Source organism: Bactrocera dorsalis, chromosome 4, assembly GCF_023373825.1.
Source record: "Bactrocera dorsalis isolate Fly_Bdor chromosome 4, ASM2337382v1, whole genome shotgun sequence".
Classification (NCBI taxonomy): Eukaryota; Metazoa; Arthropoda; class Insecta; order Diptera; family Tephritidae; genus Bactrocera; species Bactrocera dorsalis.
The window spans coordinates 15307851-15328396 of NC_064306.1; the positions used below are offsets into that span (position 1 = coordinate 15307851).

Here is a 20546-nt window from a genome sequence, read left to right on the forward strand (position 1 = left end):
ATTGTGCGCAAAAGAAGGGTTTAGGTGTAACGGATGAGGTGATGCGGTGTCTGCTCGTCTCCTGAACCTTAAACCCATAGAAAACCTGTGGACGATATTAAGAAGAAGGGTAGCATGACGAGAAACCAACAACAACCAAGAATTTATGGCAGTAATGAAAGCGATCTCGTTAGACTCCATTGCCTCGGAGATGTGATGCTTGTGTTCAGAAACGAGGTTATTCATACGAAATATTAAAATTTTATATCCTGTGGAACTTTGATGCAATATAGTTAAAAATTTTAGAATATCTTTTATTATATAAAATACTCCTATTTTTTGTGGAACTAGTTTTTATAGTTAAATTAATATATACTGCGATATAAAACTTTGTTTTATGTTAATGAATATATTAGATGTGGAAATAGTAATAGAGCTTAGTAACTAAATTCTTTAAAAATTTGAAAAAAAAAATCTTTTGTTACGAAAAGTTAAAAAAATCGTTTTTTCTCATGTGGTCCTCCTATTTTTTTAGCGGACAATCGTAGGTTTTTAAGGTTGTCTCAACAATGAAACTTTTAATCTTTCCTTTGTCTTGCAGTGTCAGGTTGTAAGCCGTTTTTATTTTGAATATTTGTTCACTGTACTTATATTCTCGTTATAAAATATATATTAATATTAATCCATAATTCCAATATTTTTGCACTGTATTTTTGACTGGTGAGTTAAAAGCTGCCAGATGCTTTCAAAATTTAATGGTTACTCGCTCCTGTGCTGTTGAAAACTCCGGTATTTCATCGACGCGTTAACGAATTCGTTACGCAATAGCTCACCACTTCAAGCTCGGCGCGTAATGAAAGAGCGAGAGCGCATGAATCGGAAATGCTAACGCATATCAGTGGTGTCAACTATGATACGGAAAAACTAAATATGTCAAAAAATCTACTAGGGAGTAATATAGATATTCTTATGATTTCTGGTAATATATTATAAAAATATTAACTAAAAAATGCCTCAAAAATATTTATTTAATTTTATTATTGAATCTGCTTTTTTTTTTAGCTTAAAAACCCAAAATAATTTCTAAAATCTTAAAATCATTTTAAAAAACTAGACAGCTCAATCAAGTCATTGAGCGGTTTTTGGTGATACATTGCTCCTCAGTACGCGGGCAATCTCTTCTTTTAGCGCATGTTTGATCGCGGAATGCCCAAGCAGTAGCCCAAGGGTTTGGGTGATCTTGGAGTTTAGATATATATTTTAATTCTGCTGTCTTCACTTCTTTTTTTACCATAGGGAATAACAAGATCTTTATGGCTATTTTACGCATGCATCATGATCGTGAACACAGTGATTATTCTAAGCATTTTGTTGGAACCTTTGTAATCGATCAATATTAGTTGCAAAGTTCGTACCCCACAGTTGAATGAATACATCCAAATCAGCTTATGACCGCATTATAAAGGGGATTTTTTTGAGGTAGGATTTTCATGCATTAGTATTTGAAGATCACGTGGGAGTCAGACAATGGGTTCAAAGAGAAAGCTGCTCAGATGCTTGACATTTCATCATGATAGACTTAATAAACTGAGCAACGCTTGCAAATCATGAATTTTATTACCAAAATCAGTGTTCGGTTCGAAATGTGTTTCGCGCGCTTGTTTGTTCAGCGATGAGGCTATTTCTGGTTGAATGGTACCGGAAATAAGCAAAAAATTGCCGCATTTGGGTGAAGAGCAACCAGAAGCGTTCAAGAAATGCCATGCATCCGAAAAAAACTGCACGTTTGGTTATGGTTTGACGCTGGGGATGCATTGGACCGTTATTTTTTCCAAAGCTGCTGTTGGACGCAACGTTACGGTGAATGGCGAGCGCTTCGTTCGATGGCTAACAAACTTTTTGTTGCCCAAAAGGAAGAACGAACTTGGTTGACAGTGGTTTCAACAAGATGGCGCAATGCCACACAGCTCGCGATTCTATGGCCTATTGAGGGAAAACTTCGGACAACAAACATCTCAAGAAATGTACCAGTAACGTGGCCACCAAGATCATGCGATTTAACGCCTTTAGACTATTTTTGGGGGCTACGTAAAGTCTAAAGTCTACAGAAATAAGCCAGCAACATTCCAGCTTTGGACAGACAACATTTCCGAAGAAAAATTCGTGGCTATTCGGCCGAAATGCCTCGAAAAAGTTGTTTAACCAAAATTGGACTTCCGAATGGACCACCTAAGACGCAGCCGCGGTCACATTAAATGAAATTATTTCAAAAAGTAAATGTCTGAACCAATCTAACGTTTCAAATAAAAGAACCGATGAGATTTTTTTGCAAATTTTATGCGTTTTTTTTTTTTTTTTTAAAAGTTATCAAGCTCTTAAAATCACCCTAGATAAAAGAACTTTATGTCTGGGCCAAGCCCAATTTAAATTGAGCTTAATCTTCATACAGGTTATTTTACAGAGATGTGTTTTCTACACGTGAGCCTTCCATCTAGATGAATACAAGATATTTGACTTCGTTCGCTGGGGGTACTAAAATATGTTACTTAATGCCGGCAAATCTTTGGTCGTAGCGAAAAGTAAGATGCTTACAATTCTGTCATTCACATTATTCGCCAGTCGCTAGCTATCTTCGACACGAACTTAAATGCTACGCTAATATTTTTGATGCTAAACGTGCATTCGTACGGTCACTGTAGCTGTTCATCCGCAACAGTTGATTTAATAATGTTAGCAGTTGGAACATCTGATGGGTATATGATGTATAGAGTTGGGGCCTAAAACTTGCCCTGTGGTACCCAGGCTTATCTGTCTTCATCGATAAAAACTCCTACTTTCACCATAAATTGTCTATTGTTTAAATAAGATCCAAAGTTTATAACAATTCTAAAGATAATATTTTTTAATCTTATATAAAAGGGACATTCGAGCCCAAAACCTTATCAAACGCGTAGCTACATATAGAATATTGCTGAACAGTACTCCCTGGCTCAAATGCTTTCTTATTTCATTTAGTAATTCTATTACTTCTCTATGGCCGCCATGTTTCGCACAACAATCCAAATGAATGCATTGATATTGTATGATGTTAGTGGAGGAAGGAGACATCTTTGATAGGTACTACTTTTTTTTTTCAAATACTTAGAAAGAAGGTAGAAGACTGATTGGTCTGTATGAAGACGGCTTGGTTTAAGTCTTTCCCGGTTTATCTATCACGATAATCTGCGACTTTTTCCATGAAATTGGAAGTATTCCGAAAAATAAGATTGCATTGAAGAGCAAAGAGAGCACTTCTACAGCAATAATTGGTAACTCAATTAGAATTTTTGGATTAAGTCTTCTGATGATTCCAATAATTTCAGAGGTGAAGTCTTAAAAGAAGCGAGTCTTAGATGTGTGGGTGAGATTGGACAGCTTTAAAGCTTTCTCTTTAGCTTTTGTCTTTGGCAAATTGGGTTTGAAAATAACCTCTTCTAGGTGATTGCAAAAATTTTTGAACTTCAAACAGTAATTTCAACATGCCTATAAGTATTGAATATTGAGAATATTTTTACTTGTCTAGAATTCGAAATTTCCTCAATCTTACAACGGAAATTTCTAGAACTGATGTCAGCAACGCGTTCGCTTAGTCATTTTTAGATCAAAGCTCGTTATTTATTCTCTTCACTTAATTTGAAGACTCTTAGGATCTGAAATATAACAATTTTATCATACAAGCAGAGCGAGAACAATACCTTCACATTAACTATTCAAAAATTATCGTTTAAAAAATATAAATATGTCAGAAGCTCTGAAAAGGATGAGTAATCAACAAAGAATCTTTCCTATACTGATTTTAGGTGAATTTTGATATAAATGATTTTCGCAAATATTTCACTAAAATATTGTCCAGTAAATGCCCTGAAGTTAGACCATTAATTATAGTGTTCTTACAAATCGGAATCCGGAAATATTTATGTAAAATTTTTAACAAAGTATAACCGAGAAAAAAGAGTTTTCAACGTTCTAATTTCGAAAAAGGCTCCCGTTTCCGTTGAGATCTATTCATCAATAAACATTATTAAACTACTAAAATTCAGACCCATTTTAAACTCTGCTTTCAATGCCATAACCATTTAACTTAAAATTTTCAATAATATATAGATATATTTATTTTTTAATGATCTTTCCTAATAATTTGGTATGGTTGATAGGGCGCATTGATCAATTTTGTTGAAGCCTGCTATTAAAATTGCTTTTTAAGTATGGTTTAAAAATAATATATTTTTTCGATCATACACACATTACAAATAATATTTTGTATAATTTAAAAATTCGTATTTCCACTTAATTTCTATTTACATGACACATAAACTCTGCTTTTTTGGATTAAATACAAAAAATAAAAATAAATAAATAACAAAATGTCTAAGTTTTCCCATGCATAAAACTGAAGAAAGCATATACCCCACCTAGCAGCGTAGACCCTAACCCAACCCAAACCGCATAACTAGATTATCGTGTTCTTTATCCAGAACTCCTTGATCATATCTGAACCCTTCTCCGCGATCATTATCACCGGTGCATTTGTGTTAGCGCTCACCAACTTGGGCATAATACTCGCGTCTATTACACGCAGGCCGCGTATGCCGTACACACGTAATTGCGGATCGACCACCGCTTCGGGATCCCAATAGGGACCCATTTTGCATGTGCCCACCGGGTGATAGATCGTCACGGTGTAGTGACGTATCATACACTCCCAGTAGGGATCGGTGAACATCTGCAGATGCTGACAGCCAGGCCATTTGATAGATGAGATGCGTGAGCCGAAGCGTTGCATAGCTTTCGTGCGAGAAAGCGCTACAGCGATCTTGGCGCCCTCAATCAGTGTCTTTGTATCGAGTTCGTCACTTAAATAGTTCGGGTAAATATACGGATAATCGAATGGATTATTGCTGCGCAACTTAATCGAGCCAATGCTACGAGGACGCAACAACATCGGTATTATGCTCCAGGCATCGCGATTGTTAATCTTTTCGAATACTGCTCGATAGAAGGCATCTGTAAGTCCATGTGCTTTGCGCAACTGAGAACCGCCATCTGAATTCGTAGAGCCGGAAACAAAATGAAATTCAATATCGGGCCAATCGAGCGAAGTATTCGCATATTTTGTATTCACGAAAGCGAGACCCTCAACGCCGCCAAGTATGGTGAGTGGACCTTGTCCGAAAACAGCGTACTGCAGCACTGTCGACATGGAGTGGAAGCGACTCTCCACAATAGAAACCGGTTGATTAACCAGAAACGTGAGACCGCCTAAGCCAATGTGATCTTGCATATTTTCGCCAACGTTGAGCTCTTTGATAACCGGTATACGATGTTTAGCCAGCTCTTTACGTGGTCCAATTCCAGATAACATCAATAATTGTGGCGAATTGACAGAGCCACCCGAGAGAATGACCTCTTTTGTCGCGCGTATACGATATATGCGTTGATTCTTAACAAATTCAACACCGAAAGCCAATTTCGTCACTGGGTCGATCATTATACGTGTAGCATGCGAGTGCATAGATATGTGCAGATTAGGACGCAAACGGGCCGGCCGCAGAAAAGCTTTCGCGCTGCTGCAGCGACTACCACGTCGCGTTGTGCCTTGCGCGATCATAAACCCAGCTTGTTTCTCGCCATTCAGATCGCGGTTATCGTAGCCCATTTCAACTCCGGCTTCAACGAAACTTGCCGCTAACGGTGTGTGATAAGGCGCCTCACCGACAGTCAGATAGCCGCCAGTGGAGTGATAAGGTGTACTGGATAAATATGGGTTTGTGTTATCCTCAGATTTTTTGAAATAGTACAAAGCATCGCGATAACCCCAACCCGGATTGCCGGCGGCCTCCCAATTATCATAGTCGATTTTACTGCCGCGTAAATACAACATATAGTTTAGCACACTTGAGCCGCCGAGCACCTTACCGCGCGGCCAATTACAACGTCCATTGTTCATGGCTTTAAAAGGAAAAATATGTCATTACTTCCATAGAAAACAAAAAGTTATATTCACACGCTCACCCAAACAGAATTTGCCTGACGGTTCCGTCTTATATTTCCAATCCATTTTGCTCAACTGTAGATAGCCTGCCATGAGTGGCACATCCGATATTTCAGTCTCATCGCCGCCAGCCTCCAATAACAGGACATTCCAATTTTCCACCTCTGTCAGTCGATTAGCCACAACTGCACCCGCTGACCCCGCCCCTATCACTATAAAATCATATCGTTCTAATATGTCATCGGTGGACAAATCTTCTGCCCGAGATTCTGGATCCATAATCTCTTCGTACTGAAAGTAGGCAATAGCGGCCACCAACATCGGTATAAACCAGCTATTGCTGGTAGCGGCTGTTACTGCGCCACCTATCGCCGTGGCTGCGCCCACAATTGCGCTCATTTTGGGGGAATTAGAAGGAAACTACTTTTTTGGTGTAAATTATTCTTCCCAAGAGCATCGGCGAAGTTAACTGCAAAAAGTAAAAACAAAATTAAATGAAAATGCATAAATGTCATAGTTTAAATGAAGACTGGAACATTATGAAGAAATTAATTTTCTGATTAAGAATGGACTTTGTAAACTTACTATTCATGCATTAATAAATTCAGAAGTGTGTACTCACTACATATTTGCACTATTTAATTTCATCGCCTATACCTTCATTAACTCTTTCACGAGGTCAAGTTCGTGACATTTTTATCTCTATAACGCAAGGTTTATCAATCTTGCATTCTATAATTCTTGTTTCATGGATAGTTTCTGCAAGCTCGAAAAATAGATATTTAGATAAGCTTTGGGTACAAAGGAATACCGGGAAATGAAATTCCTGATGATATTGCGAAAAGTGCCATCCGTCTGGCTACTGAGCCAGTATAGGAAAAACATAAGTCTTAACCCAATGAAATTTCAGAAAGTAACGAACGGATCAGGGTGAGATAGAGATCTTAAGGACATGCAGGATCGCCAAGATGATGTGTAATAAAAACACGCATGATTTTTACTTTTTACTCATACGATCTCGAAAATACTGCAGGACGGCTATTAGCCTATTGGCACGTCACATAATCTAGTGGCATCACGGGCGAGCCGGTAATGATGATACCTTCGGAATGTGCAGGATGCTGGGCATGGGAGAGATGCTGGATAAAATAAGAGCTGGTTCTTTTTATATGTATGAAGAAAGTTGATCCATTTCCCTATTTTTTTTTTAAAGAAACACAGTAACTTCAATATTAATGATGAATGTTTATTATAATTCGAAAGAACATACGTTTACATTTTTTTTTTGAAGATAATCTCTTCCAAATGTTGGTCGCGCCTACGTCTCAGATGGTCCATCCGTTGAGTCCAATTTTAGATGACTCCTTCAAGCATTTCAACTGGTAACTGGAGAATGACAGCCTTGAATCGAAGCAGGACCTTAGACTTCACATACCCCCATAGGAAAAAGTTTGACAGTGTGATATCACACGATCTTGATGGTCAATCGACCCCCCAAAACGTCAAATTATCTGTTCACCAAAGTGTTTTCACAAAAAATCCATTTATTGATGCGATGTCTGGGAAGTGGCGCCGTCTTGTGGAAATCAAATCGTGCCGACATCAAATAGTCGGTTATCATGGCGCGATAGCGGTCGCCATTGTCGGTTACGTTCTCACTGGCATCATTGTTGGAGAAACACGCGCCAAACCGTGGTTTTTTCTGAATGAAATTGCAGATATTAAATCTCTTCAGGTTGCTCTTCGTCCTAAATGCGGCAATTTTGTTTGCTCGCATACCCATTGAGCCAAAAATGGGCCTTATCGCTGAATAAAATTTGGTTCGAAAACTTCGGAACTTCTTAGAACTTAGAGAACGGCGAAATGTCACTTAGAAAGATCGAAGGGCTTCAGTTCTTGCGCTGTTCTGTACGCTTTGAATTTAAGATCTCTGCGTAAAATGCGCCAAGTCGTTCCATACGTCAGGCCAAGTTGCTGCGAACGGCACCGAATCGACTCTCCACGGTCTTTGTGTACAGCCTCAGCTACGGCTGCTATATTTTCTTCACTGCGTGCTGGGCGTTGTCTATTCGGTCGAATATTATCCAATAATGAATGTGATTGTGATTGGTTTGCGAATAGTACGCTCAGTAGGACGATTATGTTGACCATAAGTTGAGCGAAGCGCCAACATCAATTTTCATAATAAAGTTGAACTATTTGTAAACGTTATTCAGGCATAAGTCAAAACAAAACTAAAATATTATATGACAAATTAACACGACTCACGCGCGTTCTGTCAAAAAAAGACTTGGATCAAACATCAGAAAAGCGAAGGAATTATAGTTTGAAATATACTTGCTTCGTTATTTCAAATTTTAAACCGAAGCGTTGAATCGAAAAATGTATATCCCGGCTGAACAAAACGTGGGCCAAAGAGCATTCTGACTTTTTTGTTTCTTACTTTCTATAATTAAATATATTCGAAATTCATGAGAATTTCAAAAGAATGTAGTTTGTTCTACTATTACCAATTTCAGATACTTTGTTGGATTTGTTATGGTCATAGAAAATGTATACCAAAATTATTAGTTAACGAAGTAAGGTTGGACAATACACTACCGAATTGCTTTGTGAATTTTAAATACATCCATTCAATGCGTACATACAGATATACAATCAAATTTCGTAATAGTTCATGATACATGTACACGTATTGCGTGCACAATTCCCTAGGTAGACACCTGCACAAAGAAATTTACTGCCAGATATCAAACGCAGCTTTAATTTCTTTCGATTTCATTTGCCAACTGCAGCTCCACGAATTTTACGAAAAATAGTATTAAAGTCCAAAATACTGAGAAGCTCAAAAATATAAATTTATACATATACATATATAATCTAAAACCATATTTTGAAAAACACCGCATTGAAATCGAAATGCGAAGGTTTGCGTGCAATGTCGGCCACCTTGCCAAGACTCGTCAGTTAATTGCTATGCGCATAGTGTCCGCGATGACTGCGTGCTCCCAAAATGCTTCCGCGAAGACGCCAAATAACTACCTATATATCAGTATATTTGTGCATGTAGATATAATTGTACTCGTAAAGGAGGCCGACATAAAATTTGGCAAGCAGAAAATGGGTGAAAATACTTCTGTAGGATATAGCTGTTTGGGTGTTTTGTTTATAACATGAACAAGAATGTAACACACTTTTTGTGTCATGTTGCAGGTGTTTAATTAATAAAATAATTTTAATTAGGAACTTAGTGCAATACAGCTGCACCTGGATTTGCAATTAAGTTTCTCCTCCTTTATACCCTGACCATTGTATATTAAGTTTGCCATAAAGTTTGTAATACTAAGAAGGAAACGTTGTAGATATACATAAATGATCACTGAGACGAGCTGAGTTGATTTAGCTATATCTGACTATTCGTCCGTCCGTCTGTCTGCATATACGCGAATAAGTCCCTAAGTTTCTGAGATATCGATCTGACATTTTTCACAGGTTCTTTTCTTCTCAAGAAGCTACCTGGAACCACCGAAATCGAACCTCTATAGCAATCTAAAACTTGCCGATCCGAAACAGGTTAGATCTCCGACAGTACAGCCCTTGGGCAGATAAAATCACCATGTTCCGACCCCGTCCAAACAGCACAGGATGACCTCGATGACTTAACTTATCGCGATTTCTTCAAGATTATTATATTATTTCCTGAGACACTATTGTAATCTCCGAGGAAATTGTTCAGATCCAACCTCTTTAACAACATTGTTTAAGGCCAATATTAGGTATTTAAGAGACACGAACTTTTACTCATTGCCAAGACTAGGAATATTCAGCCTCTAGTTCATTTAACTCCCTTCGACTCTACACCGATATTAACCGGCACCGGTTCAACAAAGACCTAATTTTCGTATCGGTGATTATCAAAATAAAAGGCGCTAGTGTTGGCATTAACCCCGACTGTCAGTTAGTCGCTTTGATTAACTGGCTTTGGATATTGGTTAGAAATATAGTATTGGATGAAAGATCGAAATCGTTGTAAGTTTTATGAATATTTTGCCGATTGACAAATATATTTCGTAAAAAGCAAAATATTTCAAAAATTCCGGTCGTACTTTCTGTGAGCGTAGTAACGCTTGACATATCATCCACTCTTTCAGCAACTTCAGTTTCATATAATCCCGTAAACCTAACTTTGTTCAGTTTTCTTTGAATAGTCCACCATTCTCCATCTGACACATCTTATAAGAAGGTGTAAATGTATGTACGAGTGTGTAAATTTTACCAAGTTTCACTTTTCAATAGAGTCTCAAAGGAAGTAGTTGAAGACAAAAATAGTAAATATGGAACGCAGAAGTGTATGAAAAGTCAACAAAAAATGTTAAGCGCAAATAAAGTTGAAACCAAACAAAGAAAAATAACTGAAAATGGGTTAATTATATGCAAATAAATAGCGTGCCAAAAAGACCTTGCTTAAAAGAGTCAAATCAGAGTAAAGCAATGACACCTTTTGGTAAAACGTAGGAACTTAGTAGCTTTGAGCCGAAATGCTATATGAAAACAAGAAAAAACAAATTCACAATTAAAGACCATATAAGAACTTGATTTCGATCGTTCTCTTTGTATGAAATGTATGCTATAGTGATCCGATCAGAAATATTTCCTCGGATCTTTTAGCGGTGTCTTTGTCATTAATACAAGAACTTAATTTTGATAGTTCAATTTGTATGGCAGCTATATGCTATAGTTGTTCGATATCTGTGGTTCCGAAAAATTAGCATAGCATCACTTTAGGGGAAAAAGAACGTGTACAAAATTTCAGAGCAATATCTCAAAAACTGAGAAACTGGTTCGCGTATATAAAAACAGACGGACACACGAACATGGCTAAATCAACTAAGGGTATAATTAGATGTGTACATAAATGCAATTTTTTATCAAGCTTTTTACAACTATAATTAATCAAAAAATATTTTTTTCTTAAATCGACAAAATTATTCGTGTTAAAATAAAATTTTACCGCAATCATAATTATGTAATTAAACCAATACTTCCGTTTATCTGGCGGCCAATGCACCCAAACAAATGATGCATAAAGATATGTTACGTTATACTTGCTCTCGCACATACCGCATTCATATATAAACGTGTATATGGACAAAAATTAGGGGTATGACTTTTAAATTTAAAAAATAATAAAATATGGAAAAGAAGGAATGTTTACTTGTTTGGAAGAATGTAGATTAAAAATATAAATATATACAAATATTACACAGTTTATACATATAAATATAAATATATGTGAAAACAGCTAAAAAGTTAGACTAATTATATATATATGCGCGTAAATATTTAAATATATATACTGATAATATATAATATCAACAAAACAAAAATAAGTTATGTTACATTATTCAAGCTGAACATAAATTTAGGTTGAAAAACATGAAAATGTATCCAGTTTTTAGCTCATCTCAAATAAGTATATTTCTTGCTTTACAATGTGAAAATTTACATATTGCAAAATTAATAAAAAAATATGTAGAAAAGTAATTTGGGATAAAATACTAGTTTTACTAATATAGTTTTGTGTCGATTTAGAGCACAAGGTAATTTTTTTTATCAAATTTATCTTCAATTGATTGTGGACTACTTAAGGGGGAGCCTGCTTTAGAAGCTTCAAAAAATCGATTTTTTTTTGCTTAAATCTCTTTAAAAATAATCTAAAAATATGCCCACAAAGTTTTAAAGTGGAATTCGAAATATTTGCGAAGCTAGAAGGGAAATAGTGAACGAGTGTCTAGCGGATATATGAGCGATTGGCCAGAAAGCGAAAACTTTGACGCGCGATTTCTCGGTTTTTCATTTTTGGGATTTTCCAAAATTGGCGGGAAAAATTACAAAAAAAGTATTCAACCAATCGTATAAAACCAAAGCTTATTAGATTCAGCATCTTATTACCTCCTCTGTGAACCTGAAAAGTTTTTGAAAACAAAATTCTAAACTATTTTTTAGTAAATTGAAGTTAGGTTTTTTGGTGAAAAATGCAACTTTTTTTTCAAATCTAAAAAAACTTTGATTTTCGTGTTTTTTCGGGTTTTTTTAGGTTCACATAGAAGAAGGACTAATGAAAATTAATTATCCATTTGATTTTTTTGTTTCAGACAAAAATTGCGACCTACATTTTGCCCGCCAATTGGACACTTCAATTGCGCGGTGGTGCACAAAAGTAGATGAAAGTGGGCTGTATTTCGATATTTTAAATTTTAAAAAATGTTTTTTTGTAAGTGTAAATATGTAATAAAATGATGTAAAAATTTCATTACATTTGCTTGTTTTTTTCTATACAAAAAAAAATCTCGAAAAACTGCCTTTTTTAGGCCTCCTAAAGCAGGCTCCCCCCTTAAGGGGTTAGGGGTAGTCGGAGGCACGAAAAAATGAGAATTTTCAGAATTTTTTTTGCTATTAAATCGTCTGATTTTACAAAAGTAGTAATATGGCATTAATATATAATGTGTTGACTTGAAGTCACGAAATTTCAAAAAAAAAAATTAATTTGCAAAGTTATAGTTGTTTGTGTTGACCCAGTTCCAAAAAAAGGTACTTGCGGTGACAACCATAAGTCCTTGGAGATTCATCTAAAATCAATCGCACAAAAAAAATTAGTTTTATAAATAGATAATCCCGGTCCTGATCGAAGGATTTTATTTTTTGTTTTCAAAATTAACGGAATGGCGGTCTCAGGAAATTTTTTTCTAAATTTTTGCGAAAAAATCAACAGTTATTTGGTCTTAAAAGATCGAAATTTTCGAAAAAATAAAAATCCTTCGATCAGGACCGGGATTATCTATTTATAAAACTAATTTTTTTGTCCGATTGATTTTAGATGAATCTCCAAGGCCCGAGTTTATTATGTATTCAAAAAGCTGTATAAATTTCATTAAAATCTACTGAGCGGTTTTCGAGTTACAGTTGTCACCAGTTCAAAAAACATAGTTTTGAGAAAAACGCGTTTTAAGTTTCACACTAGCGCTCTGAAGTGCCCGAGCTCTCCTTGCTATTTGTCGAATAACTCAAAAACTAATTATCGGATCAACGTGAAATTTTCAGAGAATATTACACTTAACGAAAATGCAAAAAAATAATAATTTTTTGAAAATTATAACTACCCCTTACCCCTTAATTCCAGGTTTCATAAAAGGGTATTCTTTTCGAAGAACCTGAACATCCGAATGAATATTCGTGTAAAATTAGTTTTTGATTAAAATGTTTTCCTCTGTCTTTCTAAATAGAGATATAAAATTACATATTTTTATTTAATCATTAAACCAGTATGAACGTATGCAATGCAGTTATGGGGTACGGCGATTACATCCAACATTGAAATCCTCCAAAGATATCAATCTAAGACTTTAAGAAGCACTGTCAGTGCTCCTTGGTATATAAGTAACTTTCTAATAATGAACACTACTAGACAACAGTATGGATGTTACACGTTAAAAAAAAATATTATAATATATCGGAAAATAAAATATTTTGTTTAAACCCTGTATTTTTTTAGTAAAAAACACCTCTATTTAACAGCACATACAATCGAAATAAAATAAAAACGTACTTATAATTATTCACAAATTAGTCACTTTTATTATCATAATAAGCACACAAGATATTAAAGCTTTCAAACATATGAAATCGGAACATTATAATATGAAAGGTTTACAACTACTATAATAACTTGCCAAAACTTTAAAATGTAAATCTTTTTTTTAAACAATTATAGTACTTTCAGCTACCAATTTAAAAATATCAATTAAAAATTAAAAAAAAATCTGTATCGAAATTTAAAAATATTAAACATATTTTGATGTGATGAAAATGATTTCCATGATTGATGAAAATGAAAACGAATATGACCGAAAATTATTTGATTCAAACACATTGCTGTTCGAAACTAGTAAAAATTTAGTTCAAAATCACCAACACAGCAGAACATTATATAATAAATTTAATATAAAGCTCATTTTCGTTCTGTGATTAATTACTAAAATCTTTAAAATTTTTTAATAAAAAAATACTTTTTATGAAAGTCATACCCCTATATACATATGTAACGTAAGTGAATTAATATTTGAAAGTGAAATTTAGCGCAATTTCGACGAATGAATAAAACTGATTAACAACAAGAGCAAATAACACAAATTGATCTAAGCAAATGTGAGAGCTTTTATACTCGTATGTGGTAGTATTTGTCTACGTTTGTACATATTCTTGCATTGCTGTGCATACAGATGTGCATGTTAGTTACTTAAGTAACGGCATGCAATATGCAACATTGCAATCTCTCTGGTTTTCTCTTCATTTCATTATTAATTTCTCTGCCTTTCTTACACATTTTGTACCTTGCTGTCATTTCCACTTGCTTTAAACATTTATTTTGACGTTTTACTTTGTTGCAAAATATACTGCATTTGCTTGCAGCACAGGCAAACAAACAACATAACTGGTTTCCACATTTCCACACATTTCAACTCTTATTTCTAACTCGTGTTTTGTTTTTATCGGTGCTTCTGTTTGGCTTTGTATGAGCAACGCACCGTTGTTGGATTATCTCGACTGCACATAATGACCAACCAACCAGCTGTCAAGCGAATAGCGGCTATGCTACCGTGAAGCTACAACAAACTAAGTTGCGAGTCAAGTTCAAGGCTCCACCTCCCCCGCTGTGTGGTAACTGTAAATTAACTGTAATTTTACAGAAACAACAATAAAATTTTGTTGCATCAGTGGGTAGTGCGACCCAATTAAAGCTCTTTCTTGCCACATTTTTCCAAATAAAAAAAGATAATTGAAAACTGGTGTCACTTTAAGAATTTTAAACGAAACAAGTAAGGAAGGCCTAAGTTCGGGTGCAACCAAACATTTTATACACTTGCAACTTGCAAGATTCGAAGCCAGGGAAATACTTTAAGGTGTAAAACCCCAGTCAGCCGGATTTTCGAAAACCCTGATATTAGCTATATCGAGGGTGTTAACTATATCGGGGGTAAGTCTCTTATTTTCACTGGGATAACTCACATATTGCTCGATATATGCGGTACAAAGTCACCCCGAAGTACGAAAATCTTTATATTATGTAAAGGGTGATTTTTTAAAAGCTTGATAACTTTTTTTAAAAAAAAAACGCATAAAATTTGCAAAATCTCATCGGTTCTTTATTTGAAACGTTAGATTGGTTCATGACATTTACTTTTTGAAGATAATTTCATTTAAATGTTGACCGCGGCTGCGTCTTAGGTGGTCCATTCGGAAAGTCCAATTTTGGGCAACTTTTTCGAGCATTTCGGCCGGAATAGCCCGAATTTCTTCGGAAATGTTGTCTTCCAAAGCTGGAATAGTTGCTGGCTTATTTCTGTAGACTTTAGACTTGACGTAGCCCCACAAAAAATAGTCTAAAGGCGTTAAATCGCATGATCTTGGTGGCCAACTTACGGGTCCATTTCTTGAGATGAATTGTTGTCCGAAGTTTTCCCTCAAAATGGCCATAGAATCGCGAGCTGTGTGGCATGTAGCGCCATCTTGTTGAAACCACATGTCAACCAAGTTCAGTTCTTCCATTTTTGGCAACAAAAAGTTTGTTAGCATCGAACGATAGCGATCGCCATTCACCGTAACGTTGCGTCCAACAGCATCTTTGAAAAAATACGGTCCAATGATTCCACCAGCGTACAAACCACACCAAACAGTGCATTTTTCGGGATGCATGGGCAGTTCTTGAACGGCTTCTGGTTGCTCTTCACCCCAAATGCGGCAATTTTGCTTATTTACGTAGCCATTCAACCAGAAATGAGCCTCATCGCTGAACAAAATTTGTCCGAAAAAAAAAAAAACCGAACACTGATTTTGGTAATAAAATTCAATGATTTGCAAGCGTTGCTCGTTAGTAAGTCTATTCATGATGAAATGTCAAAGCATACTGAGCATCTTTCTCTTTGACACCATGTCTGAAATCCCACGTGATCTGTCAAATACTAATGCATGAAAATCCTAACCTCAAAAAAATCACCCGTTACATATATGGGGGCGTCATTACTTCATTGGGCCGATTCAACCCATTTTTGACATACAGACATTACATTTAACCTGTTCAGGCCTCTAGGTACCGAATATTTAGACCCCGGTACCTAAGTTGACTTCTTATCGAAAATGTCAGTCAATGTGTGATGTACATAACTGAAATTGAGGCATAATTCATCTTGAAAAATAGCGCATATGTATATAGCATAATGAGCGTCAGAAGCATTTACTGACTTTGAAACTTTTTTGCCGAAACTATAGACATATAGACTCGTACACATGTCAGTGTTAGTACTGTATGCCGTACGACGACTTTTAGGGTCTAAATGGTGTTAACTTACGATGAAATCTTGAAAAAGTTAGAATCAGAAATTGCTGCTTTCTAAACAGACAGAAATAACTGTGAAAAACAACCATCTCTGAAAATGGAATCATATTTCAATAAGATAAGTCCATCTCGCTTAAATGTATGAGAAATATAGAGCAGAAGATAAATGTCGAATGAAGAATTCACAATTTGGTGGACCTCCATAGAGGATGTTAAAAAAAACCTAATGGCGCGAATAAACTGTAATACAAATCGATATAAACATTTTTGTTTTCAACCTTTTATGTCCTGCCATAAGTTCTGTTACAAGTTCAGACCGCTAGAATAAAACTATGTATGGCACATTTTTTAGCAAAGTCAATTTTTTTTGCTCTCATTCTAGTCCCCAACCGATACGGTCATTCGCTCAATAGCAGCATGCACAGTTTCTATTGGGATAAACTACGCTACAGGAATCAACGATTTTTTGATACTTTCTGTGCGTTCTTCGACAGGCAATATTCTGAAGACCACAGGTGGCAAATTGTAGTCTAGTGGATTCAAATTTGGCTATTCTCTAGTTTTAAAAGCAGGAATACTGCCTATAAGCCACTGCTGTATGGGTTTTGTCTGGTGTACTGGAACAAAATCTTTCTGGAAAATACCATTCTCTCCATTGAGGAAAGAATTGCTTTACTCCATGACCACGCCTTCTTACACATCCCGTTAGTACACTTTTGCCAGAGTTTTATCTAATTTTTCACAGAAGTGAAAAAGCTGAACGCCTTTATAGAAGACTCTATACCAAACCATTACAGCAGCTGAATGGTGACCACGTTGAACCCTTGGAATAATAACTATTGAGTTTTTGAGTAGATCTTATCATGTTGCTTATTAAAACCTTCTTCAATAATGAAACTTTTTCATTTATAAAATGGATACTTTTATGGTAGTTTACCGCGTGCCGCTGAACACATTTCCATCTGTTGAGCCTAATTGACTTCAAGGGAATTATCAAAAGACAACCAGTTGACCGATTATGTATGAGTATACACTGTACATAAATTATAATAGAAATAACGGTACTTTTTTCTGGGCATTTGTAACAGAACTTATGTCAATACTAAGTCCACGCTTCTGACCCTAAAACACAAAATGTCTGCTAAAAATTTTAGAACTTATAGGTAGAATAGGTGGGCTGAAAAGAAGTAATTTTGTGTGTTAACAATGCATGTTTTTTGGACGAAGAAAATTCTGTTGAAGCCAGGGCTCGACTTGATGATCATTAGTCATTCTCTGCACCAGAAAAATCAACCGGTGAAAAGTGGTTTACTAAGTTTAAACCCGAGGAAATAAGCACCTTGGATGATACACGCAGTGGGCGCTCCAAAAAATAGGCTCTTTCACATATCGAGTGAGGAGAACTTCATGTAATCATTAGTATTTTGCTTTCATTTGGTGATTTATTTCTTTAAGTATATTTTATGAGCAATTTATACTTTATTACACTAACTACTCTGAGTTTCTATATTTCTATAGATTCTCTACACTTTTTGTTATCATTTTACCATAACTACATTAAACAGGTACTTACACTTCCGATCTTTTCGTTCGTTGAACTGTTTCAAAAGTAACTCTTGGATGTCTTATCTTTTGTTATTACACTTTTAGTTGCAGTGAATGTTCTAGTTGTGAGCTGCTTTCAGAAACCTCTCACTTATAATGACACAAGTATAGTTAACACTTTAAACCACAAATCTACTATACTCGTAATATTCTGCTCACTTTTTTGGAACAAATGAACTTATATGAAATAAATTTAATAAATCGCTTGATTTTTATTGCTTTTCGCCTTTAACAAAGCCACCACATATCTTGTGCACTTTCTTTTCTGCTGCGCATTCGCTGTACTATGCCTTTCGCTTCGAGCATTTACAATTCACAACACAAGTCTTTCTAGGCCGCTTGACGCATGCGCGACGACTGCTGGTACGTTCGCTAAGTTCATACCTTCATTGCCACCAAAGCTACCTTTTCTTTCCAATTTCTCTTTACACATTCTTTCTTAACAACGTAAGTACATAACGACCAAATAAAGCTGAGCTTTGAGACGAAATGAGCAGCAAAGAAGTCACTCTTCAGTCATAGCCATTTTTCCGCCGGCTCTCTCTGTCATTTTTCGGTTAATTTATTTAAGCGTTTGTCCAACTTTGACGCTTTGTTAGAAACACTGACATTCGTTCAAATTATTTAATTATCAAGTCTGAAATTTCCTAATCATGTCAGTAATTGCCCAATCATTTGTGAGCCTACTCGTGCTAGCCATTTTTCTACTACTCATACACACTTCCTCCGTTATGAATTTCAACACTTTTGCCTTCATATCAGTTCTTTCACAATTTACTATTTTTCTATGCATAAATAACGAGCGCCACCCGACGTGGTGGCGCGCACGTATAGTATGTTTGCAGGTCGTGTGCGAAAAGCCACAAATTTGGTTTTGCGCTTTTCATCGCTTTCTCCATCAATCATAATCACGTTCTTTCATATCCATTTCTGTTTTCATTGTCCATTATTGTTGAACGTCTGCTTGATCATGACATTTGGTTTACAATTGTCAAGTGTCGATAGTTGAAAAATGTTATCAGTGTCGTCAAGTGACTTGCATTCGTGCTGAGTGACTGTCATACGCTCTCAATCGAATTGTGCTCTGCCTAAATGAAATTGTCTATTTCGTAACTTGAAGAAATACTGGTTACTCTGAATTGATGGCTTTTTCAGAACCTTTTCGTAGCCAAATAAATATTTCTTAATTATTTCGGAAATTTCAACGACTTAAATTCAAAAGAGAGACTTGTTTGTAAGTTTATTACTTAGATAGCTTTTAAAAATGTTAGGGACAAAACACTTCACAAAAAATGTTAGAAAAATATTAATCACAGCCAGATATAGCGAATTATTTTCGATATAGTGAGGTAAATCCCAGATATCTTAATTTAATTTTAGTTAAATATGAGGAAGTATTATAACCGATAAAATTAATTCGTGCTCACATAATCGAAGTAAGCGAATTAAAAATTTTCGATCAATTCTCATTTGCGATTTGTAAAATAAATTTAAGACCACAACAAAAAACATTAACCGATAAAATTAAGTAGTAGTAGTAATCAAATAAATATATTAATAATTTTTAAAAATTATCGATAATTTTTTTCGATATAGTCATGCAAACAGCAGACGTCGTATTAATTTTAGCTAAAGACAGCAAAATATTTCATATTAGAATTATGCTGATCATAAGCATTTCCTGTGAAATGTGATAATTAGACGTGATTAGACCCGACTTTATACTTTAAAAAGCGCTTCAAAAGATTGTCGATGTTGATTGAGCCCTTGAACTTGAGTTTCACCCAAAATAGCGGCATTTCTCTCTTATTATACGTACGTATTGTAATAAAAGATATACTAACTTTAATGTGTGATTGAAACTATAATACTTATTGCAGGATTAGAAATGTAATATATGATAATAACTACATATTAATTCAATAATCAAAAGCATTTCAAAAATAATAGATAAATCGTGGTCTATTGATTAATTTGGTAATCTATGTTTGAAAAAAACGAGAAGTTGGCATATTTATCGATTAATTTTTCGTCAATTTTTCCATTTTTATTATAAATATTTTTCTATGAGTAACTTTTCCTCGGGAGAATAAATTTGCCATCAATGAATAATTTTCAACTACTTTGTCGATAACAACTACAGTCTATAAGTCTATTGTATTATTTGTTTATAGAAAAAAATCCATAAGTTGTCATATTTATCGATAAATTTTTACCATGAGTACTTTCTTGTTAAGTGAGTAAATTTCCAATTTACAAGGTGTATTCCAAAGTAAACAGGACTTTTTGAATCTAGTGCCCCCTGCTGGCGCCAACTATATGTCGACTTTATCGATTGTTCAGTGAGAATTTATGACATTTCATCGATTGGAAGTGAAGTTATTGCGTTTTAAGTGTCTTTATGTTTGTGTTATCGGTGCGAAAACGAGCTTCGAAATTAAAGCCAACATTAAATTTTGTTTTAAAACTTGTAAAACTTTTACCGAAACGTTTCAATTGGTGAAACAAGTTTATGGTGATGACTGCCTATCCCGTAGC

General features: G+C 35.2%; 2 protein-coding genes across 3 annotated transcripts in view; one reads left to right on the top strand and one right to left on the bottom strand.

The window, feature by feature from the left end:
* Positions 1 to 20546, top strand: part of LOC105233463 (flotillin-2) — a 351794-nt gene that overhangs the window by 279720 nt on the left and 51528 nt on the right. The gene's annotated exons all lie outside the window — the stretch shown is intronic.
* On the bottom strand, positions 4171 to 19506 carry LOC105233462 (glucose dehydrogenase [FAD, quinone]). The gene is made up of 3 exons (XM_011215556.4): positions 17977 to 19506; positions 6031 to 6479; positions 4171 to 5967 (listed from the first exon to the last, which is right to left on the bottom strand). The coding sequence occupies exons 2-3, from the start codon at positions 6407 to 6409 to the stop codon at positions 4469 to 4471; spliced, it is 1878 nt and encodes a 625-aa protein (XP_011213858.2). The 5' UTR covers positions 6410 to 6479; positions 17977 to 19506; the 3' UTR covers positions 4171 to 4468.